The sequence below is a fragment of the Daucus carota genome, chromosome 8 (assembly GCF_001625215.2).
Source record: "Daucus carota subsp. sativus chromosome 8, DH1 v3.0, whole genome shotgun sequence".
NCBI lineage: Eukaryota > Viridiplantae > Streptophyta > Magnoliopsida > Apiales > Apiaceae > Daucus > Daucus carota.
Window position 1 is genome coordinate 17633836 of NC_030388.2, and position 17756 is coordinate 17651591.

Consider the following 17756-nt stretch of genomic DNA (forward strand, 5'->3'; position numbering starts at 1 on the left):
ATAATACATAGAAAGTCTAAGGTACATAAATAAAGCGTGTGCTATTTACTAGTACTGATAATCTGCTAAGCTCCCAACTATATTGCCACAATAGTCCAACTATAGTTGTTAGTGTCTGGCAGAGATGTGAACATAGCATAGATGTTAACATATTTCAACACCCCCCCTTAAACTGAAGATGGTTGTAAAATCAGCTTGAGTTTGGAAACAAAATTGTGAAAACTTCCTGGAGGATGATTTTTCGTGAATAAATCTGCAGTATTATCAGCACTGGAGACACCACATAGATGAACTGTGCCTTTTGCAACATGTTGACGAGTGAAATGACAATCAATTTCTATATGCTTAGTGCGCTCGTGAAATACATCATTGTGAGCAATGTCAATAGCACTTTTACTGTCGCAGTAAATAGAAGTGGTCGGAGAATGAGTTACACTCATATCTTCAAGTAACCATCATAGCCAAATTAGTTCCTGTGTGGTGTCAGCAAAAGCTCGATATTCTGACTCGACACTTGATCGAGAAGAAAGAGATTGTTTCTTACTGCGCCAGGAGATAAGAGAATCACCAAGAAAGAAACAAAATCCTGTAGTAGAGCATCTTGTAGTAGGATCACCGCCCCAATCAGCATCTGAGTAGGCATGCAACTCAAGAGAAGAGTCAAATGAGTAGTGTAATCCATGAAATATACTGCCTTTGACATAACGAAGTATGTGAAGAACAGCTGAAAAGTGAGGAGTGCGAGGAGCTGCCATGAACTGACTTACAATGTGCACGGCATGAGCAATATCTGGGCGAGTTATAGTGAGATAAATTAAACTCCCAACCAATTGGCGATATAATGTGGGATTGGAAAGCAATTCACCATCTTCTGCGTTAAGTTTAACCTCATATTCCAAAGGAGTAGAGGCAATCTTGGTGTCACTGATTCCATATTTTAATAAAAGATCGGAAGCATACTTTACTTGTGAAAGAGTGTAGCCAGTAGGGATAGAAGAAACCTCAAGACCCAAAAAGTAGCTTAGTGAACCAAGATCCTTCATTTCAAATTGTTGGCTGAGAAATTGTTTAAGTTCAGAAATGCCTTTGACGTCATCTCCAGTAATGATCATGTCATCGACATATAGAAGAAGTAAAACAATTCCTCGTTCAGACCTTCGTATGAAAAGAGCATGATCATATGGGCTTGAAGAAAATCCCAATTGTTGAACTATTTTGCTGAATTTTTCAAACCAGGCTCGAGGTGCTTGTTTAAGACCATAAAGAGCCTTGTTAAGTTTGAACACTTGATTTGAAGAGTGCAAGAAACCTGGAGGAGGTTTGAGATAAACTTCCTCATGAAGGTCTCCATTGAGAAAGGCATTCTTGACATCCATTTGCCACATATCCCAGTGTTTTGATGCTCCAACAACTAGTAGACTTCGAACAGATGTGAGACGAGCAACTGGTGCGAAAGTTTCCTCATAATCAATGCCATACTCTTGAGTAAAGCCTCTAGCAACTAGACGAGCTTTATATCTTTCAATAGAACCATCAGATTTTGTTTTAATTTTGTAGATCCACCGACAACCCACTGCTGTTTTACCAGGAGGTAAAGTAACAAGATCCCACGTATGAGTCCGGTCTAATGCCTGAAGTTCTTCTGCCATTGCTTTCTGCCAAATAGGGTTAACACTTGCCTCTCTATATGTTTGAGGCTCATGTAATGCTTGAATAGCAGAATAAACATGATAATCAGTGAGTCGAATTGGAGGCTTTCTTACCCGAGTAGAGCACTGAACAGACTCATCTGGTAGAGTGATAGGCTCAGTATTAGAATCCTCAGATTGTACTTCTGTTGAAGGAACATTAGTAGTTGGAGATGGCTGAATGAGCTCAGGTGGAGAATCTGCTGAAAATATGTTAGTAGAAGATGATGGACATTCTATATTTTCATCAGCGGGGTGTAGATCAACAAAAGGATCTGTAAAGTGGGAAATACTAGTCGATGTGTCAATTTTAAATCCTGACATAGATGAAAACATTTTGTGTTCCCAAAATGTCACATTACGAAAGACACGGAGACGTTGAGAGATAGGATCCCAACAGCGATATCCCTTTTGACCACTACCATAACCAATAAAACAACACAGACGGGCACGTGGCTCTAATTTTGTTCTTTCATGGGGAGGAAGAAGAACAAAGCAGGCAGAACCAAAAACCTTAAGAGAATCATATGACGGAGGTTCCTCATATAATATTTCATAAGGTGACAAATTATCTATAACGGGAGAAGGAATCATGTTTATTGTGTAAACAGCAGTCAATGCAGCTTCCCCCCAAAATAATTCTGGACAAGAAGAGGAAATGAGAAGAGCTCGAACTGTATCAAGAATGTGCCTATGTTTACGTTCAGCACGACCATTTTGTTGTGATGTGTAAGAACAAGAGCTTTGTGCAATAGTACCATAAGATGCCAAAAATTTGGTAAGTTCTGATTCTGTATATTCTTTGGCATTATCGGCACGAAAAAGCTTGATTTTCTTTTTGAATTGAGTTTCAATCATAGTGGCAAAATTTTTATACGTTTCTCCTAATTCTGATCGATTTTTCAAAATATATATCCAAGTATAACGAGAAAAATCATCAACAAATATCACATAATATCTGGACCCTCCCATAGTTGGAGTGGGCGAAGGACCCCAAATATCAGAATGTATAAGATCAAAAGTAGCTGATGATTTTTCATAATGAATAGGAAATGGAAGTACATGTTGTTTTGCCAGTTTACATGAAACGCAATCAACTGTGTCCGCATTAACACTACCTAAATGACCACTGGAAACTAGATTACGTAAACGAGAATGTGAAGGATGACCTAACCGGGAATGCCATATGCTAGTTGTAGCGGAAACAGAATCAACAAGATGAGTGAATGATGATTTTGGTGTAGGAAGATGAAGGGAAGTGAGCTCAAACAACCGTCCGCATCTACGTCCTGTCCCAAAAGTTTGTCCTGTCTGAGGATCCTGTACATGACAACCAGAAGAGGTAAAGATAATATTAAGACCAAGATCACATAACTGACCGATGGAAATGAGATTAAGTGAGAGATTGGGAACAAAATATGTATTGGAAAGATGAAGATCTTCTGTGCATACAGTTCCAACATGTGTCACTTTCATTGTAGAGCCATCGGCAGTTTGAATATTTGGAAGACATGGATTCTGTATTTTTGTGATAAATATGGATGAATCATTTGTCATGTGATTGCAACATGCAGAATCAAAATACCCAGATGTACTTGAAGTGACAGAAAATGCAGTGGAGGGAGAGCTGGCTTTAGATAAAACCTGTTTGAGCAAGGATTCTAACTCGCTAGTAGATGTGGTTGAAGCACTTTCCAACGTAGATTCAGATGTTGCAGCAGCGGAAGACCTAGTAAATTTGTTTGAAGGAAAATATGACTTTTTCATGCAAAATTGTATAGAGTAATGACCCTTTTGATGGCAATGTTGGCATGTATGATTCCGAAGTGCTACACAATCCTTGGTGACATGTCCATTTTGACGACAGAACCTGCAAATTGTTTTGTCTAAAGTTTGTACCGAAGGTACTGCTAGGACAGTTTCAGTTACTTTATTGAGTTTGCCAATACCAAGTCAAGTTTCTTCAGAAATGAGTTCAGCGACGGAACTTTCCAAAGAGGGTAGTGGAACCCTATGAAGAAGAGCAGCTCTAACTGGTTCGAAATCCTGAGTGAGAGCCATCAAAAACTGAATGAGTCGTTGCTGGTCACGATATGCATGATAAAGTGTAGCATCTTCCGTATGTAACCACTTTGGTTCTGATAACGTAAGTTGATCCCAAAGTGATTGTATCTGAAAAAGAAAATCTGCAACTGGTTGACCGAGCTCTTGTTTTTGCTTACTTAGTGAACACAACGTAAGTTGATCCCAAAGATCAGATGTAGTGTATCTTCTGATAACGTAAGTTGATCCCAAAGATCAGATGTAGTGTATCTTGATACCAGTAAGTCCCAAATTTCTTTTGCGGTGTCATAATTTCCAAACTGTAAATTAATTTTAGAAACTGAAGAGTTTCTAAAAAATGTATAGCTTGGTGATTTTTGACATCCCATTCTTCAATGCGATCCTTGAATTTAGAGTCGGCTTCATCTTTTTCTTTTGTTGGAATAGTAAAATCCCCGTTCACATACCGCCAGAGTCTTTTTCCTTTGAGAAAACTGCGCATAGCTTGAGACCAAGTTATATAATTCGAGCCATTCAAAATCGTTTGAATTGGTGAGCTATTTTCTTTCTCCATGTCAAGATAAGATAAGTGTAGGGACTAAAATGTGAAGTATGAGATATGAAAGTTTAAAAAACAAGAGATGATAAACGTGAGGTACTGAGAGGTAATTAGCTAATATATGTTAACAATTAAAAACAGAACAATAAGGTACCCACTTTACTTCCCAGGGATGAGGATAGCACGAGTCAAGAATACCCAGAGACAAACGATCACCTTGCTACTTCCCACACTTTCAAGAAGCGGCTATTTTACTGGGAGATACAGGCACCGAGTCAACTTGAAATTGCAGAGTACCACAATTGGTTGAAAAACACGGAGACGGACGGAACTCGATGTGTGGACTCAAAAACGGTAACTGAGCTGGTCGAGTTATGGACGAGTCACCGATTTGACTCGGACTGAGTTGATGGTGCCTCACTGATCGGTTGTCCCGTGATTTTATTAATCACAGAGTTGGCTGACAATCTGTTTGGCAAAATGTCGCAAGGAGCAAAAAGTTTTAGCCAGACAAAGCAAGAAGGCCGTAAACTGTATATGCTGTCGGAAGAGTTGACAGACAGAGAGTGGGTGCGTTGTTGAGATGACTCACAAAGTGTGAAGTTTGGTGTTAATGGTGCAGCGGAAAAAGTTTTGAGGCAACAAGGTGGGTCTTGGACAAAAAGATAAAATTTCAGACGCAGGCTTTGACAACAATTTGTGGGCTTATCTTGAGGTATGCATTTGTTAAGGATTAACAAAGCTCTGATACCATGTAAAAATACTTAACTGTTGTGTGTGTTGTACATGAATAAGGCAGAGTAATGTAAGAGAATCTAAGAAGGTAGAACTCTTGTATTACAATTTGGTGTTTCTTTACATGCTCAAGAGCCAGCTTTATAGAGTAGATAATACATAGAAAGTCTAAGGTACATAAATAAAGCGTGTGCTATTTACTAGTACTGATAATCTGCTAAGCTCCCAACTATATTGCCACAATAGTCCAACTATAGCTGTTAGTGTCTGGCAGAGATGTGAACATAGCATAGATGTTAACTATTTCAACAAAAAGCAAATCGATAACAAAAATTATGAGAAGAGTCACCTCCATAAAGCAAGTCCGTAACCTTTCATCTTGTTCACCGGACCTAGATGTAAGTTGTGGGAGAATAATTGACATAGTAGAAACAGAGAAAAACTAAGAAGAACATTTAAAAATCCGAAGAAGAACATTAAATCATTACCCGAAACAGCATCAAGTCAAATAAAGATATATCAAGATTGGAAACAGGAGGATTATACAAAATAGATAAGCAAATACAGGAACAGCCGCCAGTTGAAAGCGGGAGAGAATAAAGTGAATTTCAAAATGAATATGAAAGAAAGAGAAAGGTGAATGCGTATAGAAGAAGAAGAGTCCATGAGTAGATTAATGATACGGGGCCGTTTGGATGAGCTTAAAACAAGTGCTTATTGCTTAAAATAAATAAGTGGAGTAGAAGTTAGAAGCAAGATAAGATTTATAAGTGATTAAAGTGTTTGGAAAATAAGTAGAAGTCCTGAAACAAAAGCTAGCATTCCTAGTTTTTTATAAGTGTTTCTTGATTTTTTACACAAACGCAAGTGCTTCTAACTTATAAGTCGAGAAGTCCGGCTTAAAATGGTTGCCAAACACCCACATAGTAAGAGGAAAGAGAGCATAATCTCAATTTTTAACACGTACGCACCCGCACGTGGTTAGAAGTTGCTGCAGCATTATTCAATGGCATTTGCGTAAATCAAGAGCCCCTGAAGGGCAGGAGTAGTAAATAGTACTCATATTTGCGGCCTAATGGAGATGTTGGATGCAATCTTTTCCACATAAAAAAAACATTGCAAGTTCCAATACATAAGTAGTTCTTCCAGACTTTCAGATAAAATCAGGATATATATATATTCTTGCACGTAGATGTAGGGCTGAGCATTCGGTCGGGACCGAACCGAAAGGACCGAAGACCGAAGTTTCAAAATTTTTTGGACCGGACCGGACCGGACCGAAGTTTACATATGGACCGAACCGGAACCGAACCGAAATAATTCGGTCGGTCCGGTCCGCCAAAACCGAATTTTTAAAAAAAGATGAGAAAGCAACAAGCCCACATCATAAGAGTAAGTAATAAGCAAGACCAAGATCTGGGGGAGCTAAAAACCAAGCAAAAGATCTAAAGAAAGTGATGATAGATAGTGTGTAACATAGTTCTAAACAAGGAAATCTGTACAATGTGTATATATGTGACTCACATATACCAGACTGTGTCATCCTGTGAATACCAGACTTATACCGGCTACTGCTAACTTCATGAATCAAGCCAGATTAGGAGTGAGGGTTAGCTGCGTGTGATGACTGATGCGTGTGCTGTGTGTATACAACGGCGCTGGAATATGAGTTGGGACATATCAGATTAGGTATACAGATAGTATAATATTTTATTTAATATATAAAATAAAATTATTAATTATATATATAAAAGTTCGGTCCATTCGGTCCAACCGAACTTTTTCAACGGGGACCGGACCGGACCGTATTTTATTTCGGTCCGGACCAAAATACCCGAACGGACCGAAATTTCAGAAAATTAGGACCGAACCGGACCGAAATTATTCGGTTCGGTTCGATTTTTCGGTTTCGGTTCGGTTTTGCTCAGCCCTACGTAGATGTGTGATGGAACTCACTCAGCTCCCTCATGTCTTTAAAAAGTTCCCCATCCTTAAACATAGTCCTAGACGAGGATAAACCTTTTTATTCTAATATAATCCCTAATTTCCATCAAACAATAAAATCGGAATACAAGGGGAATGAACAAAGCTAGATTTAGTTTTCAATCAGAAAAAGTACACAAGTTTATGCGTGGCTAACAATTGATATTTTTATTTTCAAAAAAAAAAAAAACAATTGATATTTTTAGTTTGGTATGATAAGTGCTAGGCGGCAATATAGTTTCAGCGGGTGAGCATGCAATGTCGGCTACGTACTTAGAGCATCTCCAATAATCTCCTAACTCACTCTTAAATATAATATAAATTATTGGCTCTTAATGATTTAAAGTGGGTTCAACTCCAACAATACTCCTATGTTCACTCCTTATTTTGTTTTTATATTATTAAAAGCAAGTCATGTGCATAAAAATACAAAAAAAAGTGGATGGAGAGAGAATGTGTGTTTACAAGTATATTATAAAATATTAGTTAAGAGTGACTAGTAGCTCTTAAAAGTGAGGAGAGGGAGGAGAAATCTAGTAAATTTAAGAGCAACTAAGAGCCTATTGGAGCAAGCAAAAATCTCATCCTCCTCAAATTTTAATTTAAGAGCCACTATGAGGAGGCTATTGGAGATGCTCTTAATTCTTGATTTGGAGACCGTCAATTTCATTAGGTAGTATCCTATTTCAATATTTTTCAAATTAGGTTTTAAATTAAGATCTTAAAAGATCCCATCTCACTTATAATCCAAAAATAATTTCCTTCATTTGATCGTGTGATTGCGTCGCAAAAATATGAATGCATAGGTGTATTCCAACTAGGCAACTGCCAATACTCTCCCGTGAGGCTCTCAAGAAAAGATTCATGCATATTTCTCACTGAATCTCTCTCCCCGTCCCTCTCGCTGAATCTCTCTCTCCCTCTCCGTCCTCTCTCTGAATCTCTCTCTCCCCGTCCCTCTCTCTGAATCTCTCTCTCCCTCTCCGTCCTCACTCTGAATCTCCCTCCCCGTCCCTCTCTCTGAATCTCTCTCTCTCCCTCCCTCTCGTCCTCTCTCTGTATCTCTCTCTCTAAAATGCAGAGCTTTGCATTTTCTCTGACGCACACAATCCCCCTACGCTCTCCCATCCTTGTTCGTCTCTCCACAGATACAATCCTCTTACCAAGTCACTCACTCATACTCTGTCTCTCTCCGCTTCACCTTCTCCTCGCTTTCACTCCCTCCAATCCTCACCTCCCAAGCTGCTTGCTGTAGAGCGCCGATCCAACAGTGTTCAAGTTAAGGCCGCCGCTGATTCCATCACCGAGAGCAGCGACGATGAAGCCTTGGTGTCAAAATTCAAGGACACTCTGGTACTTGCTTTAGTCTTTGGCCTTTGGATCCTTTTCAACATTTAACAAACAGGTACTAATAACACCCTCACTTGTATATTTTCATGTCATCGTTTTGACAAAGACTCGAACCCTGCCATCATATCATAAGGTCAAATTTTAAGTATCAATACTAGTAGAAATAAACACAAGATCAAATTTTAAGTATCAAATTACTAGTAGAAAGACGATTCATGTTTTTGTTTTCCAAGTTAAAAAAAACAATTGTACCTAGTATATCCCGCTTAGAGCAACATATGTAAAATGTAGGCAGAACATGTTTTCCAGGTTATGATGTACAAAATGTGAGATTTTACGAAATTGATTTGTACAGCTACTCAAAGTTTTCCCATATCCAGCGACTGTAACTGCAGCTCAATTTGCTGCGGGCACAGTCTTTGTTATTCTCATAGGGCTGTAAATGAATTGATACGCTCGACAACCGCTCAGTGTTCGGTTCGAAAAAAGTTTGGTTCGAGCTCGGTTCAATTCATAAACGAGTCGATCTTGTACACAATTTTAAGGTTCGTTTTATAAACGAGCTGAACTTGAGCACAGTAGAATTCGACTCGATAGTTCACGAACAAGTTCGAATTTTGAGTTCGTAAACATGGTTCGTGAACTCGGCTCGTGAATTTGCTGGATTTTCAGCAAATATTTATCAAACAATTATATTCTATTTTAATTTATTTATGTCGAACTTTGGTTTTTTTGTTTATTTTGGATAAAGGATGGGGGAGTTTTATTAATGGATGATTTGTTATGAATTTATGATTCCTTAGAGCATAAACTAAAATATTGTTAGAATTTTAAATTATTTTTTTAATTAAATTAAATAACAAACAAGTTCGTAAATAAATTTATGAGCATAAGCTAGCTCATTAGCAAAGTTTATTAAACAAGCTCGTGAACAAAATTAATGAGCGGTTGGTGAGCAAAAAAATTTGTGAGACATGTTCGTGAACTTAAGTTAATGAGCGGTTCGTGAGACATGTTCGTGAGCGGTTCGCGAGCCGTTCGTGAACAAAGTTATTCCTTAACGAGTCGATTCTCAAATAATATTTTTGGCTCGATCCAAGCTCGAACTCGAGTTCGAGTTCGCTAACTTTTTATCAAACGATACACGAGCACTCTAGAGTTCGACTCGGCTCGGCTCATTTACACCCCTATATTCTCATGTGGACATCCAATCTTTACAAGTGTCCTAAAATTACAGGCGCACAGGTATTCTCAAACTTCACTCTGCAATGTGCTTTGTTTCGTGTTTTGATTCGACTTCTTGTGCTGACTCTTCCCATGACATTTATTTGTAGCTTATTGCAATTCTTCCACTGGCTGTGGTGCACGCATTAGGCAACCTTTCCACCAATATGAGCCTAGGGAAAGTGTCTGTCTCGTTTACTCATACCATCAAAGCCATGGAGCCTTTTTTCTCGGTTGTCTTATCAGCCATGTTTCTTGGGGAGGTGAAGATTTATGATTATTTTTTTTAATTTCGTGTTATTATGTAGTGGTAAATAACTTGAATACACCCCCCTTAGCTTCCTTGTCATTTTTATGTTTACAGGTGCCGAATATATGGATAATTTCTTCGCTTATACCAATTGTAGGGGGAGTAGGACTGGCATCAATGACTGAGGTCTCTTTCAACTGGTAAGGGGTGGAAACATACATTGGTTTGTTTTTTATCGTGATTCTGTCCTCCAGAGCCCACCATAAATATTCAGCTTAATTCTACAATTTTCTATATTGGACGCAAAGTCATCTGACATTAGATGATACCACGTTCAATCTGTGTGCTATCAGGGCAGGATTCTGGAGTGCAATGGCTTCTAATTTGACTAATCAGTCTCGAAATGTCCTTAGCAAGAAGTTAATGGTTAAGAAAGAGGTATACAGAAAAGATTATTCATAATTTGGTGTTAAAAAACTGGCGTAGATTGGAGTTCTTATTTCTGTTACTGTCTTAAAAAAATTAGTGCATGAACCTATACTCTATAGTAATGCAATCTTCGTATGTATAAGTTTGTCACAGAACTGTCACTAGTTGCACTTTATTTTTGTGGATTACCAGATCAATTTTATTCTTACAGGAATCAATGGACAATATTACTTTGTTTTCGGTGATAACAATCATGTCCTTTTTTCTGTCCGCCCCAGTTTCCATTTTGATGGAATGAGTTAAATTCACCCCTTCATTCCTGCAGTCTGCTGTAAGTACTTTACAAATTGAACTGCTTCTAAACAGAACAGAATTAGTCTGCACAGGAATGTCTTTATTATTGTTATTAATGTTCAGGTTTCTTATGTCAGGGATTAAATGTCAACCAAGTTTATACTTGGTCGTTTATTGCTGCAGTCTGCTACCATGCATACCAACAGGTAAGCCTCTTACACACGATCTGCTTTGTTAGCGTATCAACTTACACTACAAGGGTTTTTTATGTGTGTTGTCTGAGGCTGTTTTTACTGTAGTGTTACACACCTAATCTAGTCAATGGTAACATTAGTATGATCATTATGAGCACGATATCTGGAAGGCGGAAGCTAGGGTCCATTGAATGTTTTTATAATCCAACACAGATGTTGCATTTCCACTTTGTTCTGTACTTCTGGTTGTTTGATTGTAATTTTTGACGATTTTACATACATTTACTTTTGGATAATGAGAAGTTATCTTGTGACATTGCTCGCGTGCATCTTTTATGCAGGTTTCATATATGATATTGCAGAGAGTATCTCCAGTCACCCACTCTGTAGGAAACTGTGTGAAACGTGTTGTGATGATTGTCACCTCTGTTCTTTTCTTCCGTACACCTGTTTCACCTATCAACTCCCATCTTATTACATTTTTTATGTGGGAAAGACATTTTAATTGGAAATCGCAAGCAGCTGTTTGGATCTCAGATTCGACGGCTTCTCTAGAACATTTTTGTTGTGAAAATTTAGATTTTACATGACATTGTCCTTCCTGAAAATTATACGGAGTAAAAAAGTTAAACATTTTAATTCAAGTCTAGTGTTGCAGGATAATGCAGATTTGAATGTCAGTTGGTCATCACGTCTTCATGATAGTGTGGTGGAATGTAGTGTTATTACAGTGGAGTTGTTGCAGTATGCAAGCGTTACACTTTAACTTAGCAAGTGTAGTCTGTTTTATTACAAGTGATGCCGGAAGAAATGGTATTTATCTCCATTCTAATCCTGCAGTTTGCCAGTTAAAGTTGTTCTTGTAAGACTTGACATGGTACCCTACCGGCATGTGAAGATGCTATTTGAGTGAAGTTGATAGTGTCAAATTCGGGGGAGATTTATTCCCTGGTTATATTAATCACATTCACAAGAATTGTGTGTTTACATAGATGACTTTTAGCAGGCACCGGTCATGACAAACTCTTATTATAGTGCACACACAATTTTTTGTCTCTAGACGCAAAAATTTGGGTTATATTTTTGATTTGATAATGTTTTTTTTACTATTTCTAAATTGTCTATATTTTGAAAACATAAAATAAAATTTAATATTGAAAACATCTCCGTTTATAATCACAAGTGACTTATCTTACTGATAATATTTAAACAGTTTCAAAGACAAAAATCAGTAGTAACGTAATCTAAGAAAAAAACTTAGTTATTATCCTTTTAGATATAATTCATAATTAATTATAAAATATAGAAAAATAAAACTACTAATTACATATACAAATATTAAAAAATATCTATAAAGAGATGTATAATTTAAAAAGACAAGTTAGAAGTGAAATAAAATTTTATACAAATAAGCGTCAATCTTTCTTAACTAATATCTTATACCTCCAAATTATCGTGAAAAATAATATATAGAACATATTTTTTATATATCCAGTGACACATAAAAATTAAAAATAATTATTATTTTGAAATATTATATTATCACTAAATTACGTGTTAGTTAATACACCCGACAAGTAATATAAGAATCTAAGTTATAATTATTTATAACAATCTCATCTTGACCCGGAATGGGTGTAAGAAGAGGCAAGTAAAGTAGTCTGAAAAAACATAAAGATGAGCCTGATCCAAAAATCTAAATTTGGATCATCAATTTATTCAAATTCTGATCAAAATTTCCGATTAACTCCAGCAGCGTGATCTAAATTATTTTTTGTATATTATATTAGATATAATCTTAATTTTAATGTTTAATCATTATTAATTGCTTATATTATAATTAATTAATTAATTAAATTATTTTTCTAACATATGTGAAATATTTAAATTATAGAAGCAAATAATATTTCGAATTAATAAACAATATACACTGATGCATACTAATTTTGAGAATTAGTATATTCTTCTCACAAATGCTCAATTAATATACATCTCTAAGTGCAATATGAGCCTTCTTATTTTTTTTCTTCTCAGCCGGTTTAGAAATTCTTGGAATTGAACGCCTTCACCGATCAAAATCGTCTCTAACTTCTGGATCCAACACTTCAAATCGTTCTCCAATGGGTAATGCATGTAGTCATTATATATTGAAGTACATTTATTTTGCTAATTATTAATTATAATTATTATTCATTAAATATTAATAAACAAATTAATTTTAAGTCTGATAAATGAAAGATATAGAAATAACAAAATCATTATTTTATAATAAAGTACGTGATCCAAATTTGGATCAGTGAACAGTGGTGATCCAAATTTGGATCAGTACTATTCACTGATCCACTGATCCAAATTCGGATCACTTTTTGGATAAGAGAATTTAGGATAATCTGCTCCGAAATTTGAATTTTTAAAGCACGGTTGGATTTGCCATAATAGATTTTCATAATTCCGGGAAGAGTAGATAGCCATATACAGTAGATTTTAGGTCCTGGATGTCCGGATCCAGGAGTGGTCACAAAACACATCTGTATTTGAGAGGTGTCAAGTTCAATGTGACTGAGAAAAGTTATCTGATGGAAGATCGTGAAACCGATATAAATTTGAGGTGTATTCGATTGAGATTTTAATAGATTATTTTTAGTTTATGGATTTTAATAGATTGTATGTGATTTTGATTTTGTGCGGATTCTTGATAAAATGTCGAAGAGTTGATAGGATTTAAGTACAATGCTTCAAAATCCCATTGATTTTGGTGGGATTTCAAAATACTTAAAATACGCCACAAAATCCATCATTTCATGAAATCCAAAAAAATCATCAACATTTGAATACCATCAGATTTTAATGGATTTTAAACAATTCCAATTGAATACCTTCGGATTTTAAATCATAATTTTAAATCTCAATTGAAAATAGATTTCAAACAATCTCAATCGAATACCCTCGGATTTCATGAATACAAAAACATGTTTTAAAATCCCAATCCAATACACTCCTCTCAGAATATAAGACTTCAAGAGAATTTTTAGAATACAATTTGATTTCATTTTGTGGAAAAAAATCTTTATTTTTTAGAGGTTGTTCCATTGAAAATGGAATGAAATTCAGAAAGGAAAATGAAGATGATTTGTACTATCTATTTGGTTTTGATCCGGAAACGAAATAAAAGATTACATGATTATTTATTTGATTTTTGGGATATTAAAATAATATCAAAAAATCAAATATATTTATATTTATAATTATAATTTATTTATATTTTCATATTTTAATACAACTTATTATTTAAAAATGTCATTAAATTTAAAATATCTTGACTTATAAATTATATCAAAATTATTTTTAATATATAAAAATTAAATTAAAATTTATTTTTTATTTTCAAAAGTATTTTACATATTACATTTAAATCAAAGAAATTCTGAAATAAATTTTAAATAAAAATGACAAAAAAATCCTGTTAGGAATGGGGAATGGATAATAATAGATGTTCGTTAAACCTAAAACTGAAAAAGCTGAAGGGAATAATACTTGTTACAAAATAAACATCAGCAAAGGAGCGAGACTTATTATTACGATAGCAATATGCAAAAAAATTTGAATCGTGTTGAAGAAAATTGCGAACTATATTTTCACAAATATTTTGAAAAGGCAATTATTTAGAAAAATAAGTATAATAATTTTTTTAAAGTTTTCCTAACTTTGTCGTCAAAATAAAATCTTGACTTTTAATACTTATTTTATCTGCATTTTTTTTTCTTTTTTTGAACAAGTCTCTGTTCTGTTTGATCAAAAAAAAAAAAAAAAGTCTCTGTTCTGTTGATGGGGTTTCTTTCCCTTGCCACCTTGTTTATCAACAAGTAGTTTGTTCTTATTTAAATTTAGCAATTTCCTCTGTTAAATATGACATAATGACTGTGTTTAATTAACTTTATTTAATGACAAGTAAATCGATTTGAGGGTGATTTCAGTTACAGCTCAAATCTCATTAATGATATGTAAATTTCACATGAATCAGGTGGTTTTTACTTCTTTATCTATATTTCTGTTTTATATTTCACAAAATTATTCAACTACTGTATTAGCCATTCAGAAACAATTTCATATATAGTCCAGAAGAAAAATTAATTAATTTTTTCATTTAACACAAAACATTAAAAAAACATATATAGCTCAGAAGAAGAAGTAGTTAATTTTTTCATTTGAAAAAAAGCATGAAAAAAATAATGAGCATTTGAATTTACATTTCACAGAAAAAAATAATTTGGAAGAAATAAAATAGATCTTTCGACAAAAATGATTTAAACATGATTCTTGCCAAGATTTTCTTATCGCATGTTTTAAGTCGATTAATAGATTAATTAGGTAGTGTTTAACTACTTTGTTAATTTATCTGGTTAACCAAACTGAAACAGTAAGAAGTAAGAACTAAGAACCTAGGTTTTTTCTTTGGCAAGTGAGGGTGAGGGCAATGCATGGTCTCATCCATGCAATCCTAGTCCTAGGATGATCACGCGAGTAGGATAGGAGATTCAAATCTTGGGAACACCAAACAAATTATCTGAGCATATTTTTAAATTTTATAGTAACATTTTTATAATTTTATAAGATTTAAAATGATGAAAGAATTTTAGACAGACATGCCACTTACTAGATTGGTCCTGTATCCGAGTCATGTTAAATTTACTGAACAATAAATACACTCTTTACTCTCCTGTTTAGTAACATCAAGAAGAGAGAAGCTATATATCTACACCATTATATTACCTTCATTCTCAATCTCTTTCTTTCCACGTTGTCAATGGAGTTTGATCCATGTTACAGAGAAGATCATGTACATCAGCCAGTTCTTCTCCCCAACAACTACATAAAACCCGAAATCGATCACAATTTCTCGCTAGATATCTGCTCACCCAAAGGCTTCTTCCAAGATAATTGTCAAGTTCTTGATCAGTTATCATTCAGTGGATCATCATTTTATTATTCCCCCAACAAAATTTGTGCCCCTAATGGTTTTTGTGAGCCTTATGATCCTTTCCTTTTGGCTTCTGCAAAGAATTTCGATTTTTACGATCAGCCTAAACCATTTGAAGAGAATGGCAGCAGCTCATTTTTGCAAAATAGTTCTTATTTACATGTTGATGGTTTGTTCAACACTTATAAGACAACTCCAGAGCTTTTGAATGCCTCCAATTACCCGAATTCTGCGAAAATGCCAGGGGTGGTGCCAGATGAAGGTTCATGTGTAACAACTGATAATAAAATACTGGGAACCAAGAAGCATTTTGGGAAGAAATATAATGATTCTACTTTGACTTCTACAAAGCCAAGCAAACTTAAGAAAAAGCTCAAGTCATCCAAGGGTCAATGGACAGCTGAAGAAGATAGGTAGATATGTTGAATCAAATTATCAGCTCATCTATTTTCTTTTTTGCAGACTTATAGTATTTCTTATTCCCTTTCTCATAACCAATTTGCATGCATGCAGGCTGTTAACTCACATGGTGAAAAAGTATGGAGTGAGGAAGTGGTCTCATATAGCGACGATGCTGAAAGGAAGGATCGGAAAGCAGTGCAGAGAGAGATGGCACAATCATCTAAGGCCTGACATTAAGGTTATTTAACTCATCTAAGATGAACTAACAGTTGATCATATGTATTTGCTATGAGAACATGAAAATTGTTGTGTTTTGACATGCAGAAAGATTTGTGGAGTGAAGATGAGGATAGAATTCTAGTTGAGGCCCATGCAAAAGTTGGAAACAAATGGGCTGATATAGCCAAAAGATTGCCAGGAAGGACTGAGAACTCCATTAAAAACCACTGGAATGCTACCAAGAGAAGGCAATATTCTAGACGTAAATGTCGCACAAAATGGCCAAGACCTAGCTCTATTTTGCAGAACTACATTAAGAGTTTGAACTTGGACATTGCCAAACCAACCAATTACCGCAAAAAATCCACTACTGCAACCACCCCAAACCTAAACATCCCTGCAATGAAAACACAACATCTCCAGGAGACGAAAGAGTTCTGCCCCAGCTATAGTGATGGATTGAAGGAGCTATGTGAGTTTGATTTCGTGGAAAATCCATTTGAAGGGGATAGTATCGATGCTCTTCTTGAAGATCTGCCAACCATCGAAGCTCCACTAGTTCTTGAGGATAATTACTTTGATATGGATGCGAATTCACATGATCAAGTGCCTTCATTGATGCAAGTGAAGAAAGATCTTGATTTAATGGAGATGATTTCAGAAATCAATATCTAAGCATATCAGTTCTGCATACTTCCTTTATCTTAGATTGTTAGTGAATTAAGAGCAACTAAAGAGAAGAAATAAATATTCTGCGGTTGGGTTGGATTTGAGCAATTCAACTGTGCTGATTCTAATACTTAATAACATGAGTCGAATTGAGAACTTGATAATTTCAGAGGGAAAAATAAATTTGTCTGAGTCATTTTCAGATGGCATTCTCAGACAATTATAGCCAGGAAGAAACTTGCAGTTTCATCTTTCAAATACTGTAGCATTTCATAAATTAAATTTCATCTATCGTGTATAACAAACAGAGAATAATAAACCAGTGGAGCATCAGGCGATTTATATTCATTTCCTCAAAACACTATATTCTTCCAAAAATTTGTACAGTACATCTTGCACTGATAATGAGCCCTATTTGACAGAGCTGCTCATCGATAACCAAAGAACATGAACTAGCATAATGAGGATGAAATTAGCAGGACAGGATGTAACAAATGGAGCCTGCAGAGAAAATACCTAAATTCTTCACCGTCTTTTCTCACCGCCTACCAATTGTAACAAGCAAAACTTTCCAGCACTAAGGACTTTAAGATATCTTTGGCTGCAATGTGAACGTCTTTGTCTTTGTCTATTTGCACTGAATGAATTTTTTATCATAAAAAAGCTCCTTCTACCCTTTAATTTACATATAAATATATACGATTTTATCGATCAGTAATAATAAAATTAGTCATTTTAA

The 17756-nt window shown here is 35.3% G+C and overlaps 2 protein-coding genes across 2 annotated transcripts; both read left to right on the forward strand.

The window, feature by feature from the left end:
• Positions 1-4770: 4770 nt before the first annotated feature.
• Positions 4771-11493, forward strand: LOC108199009 (phosphoenolpyruvate/phosphate translocator 2, chloroplastic). Its single transcript, XM_017366776.2, is given in 10 exon segments — positions 4771-4816; positions 8090-8423; positions 8710-8781; positions 9549-9603; positions 9693-9845; positions 9947-10032; positions 10186-10270; positions 10473-10592; positions 10693-10761; positions 11091-11493. Coding segments are annotated over 10 exon segments (1269 nt in total). The 3' UTR covers positions 11340-11493.
• Positions 11494-15553: 4060 nt separating this feature from the next.
• On the forward strand, positions 15554-17023 carry LOC108198252 (transcription factor MYB98). Its single transcript, XM_017366015.2, has 3 exons — positions 15554-16140; positions 16241-16367; positions 16454-17023. Exons 1-3 carry the CDS (start codon positions 15554-15556, stop codon positions 17021-17023), a joined length of 1284 nt encoding a protein of 427 aa, XP_017221504.1.
• Positions 17024-17756: the final 733 nt, after the last annotated feature.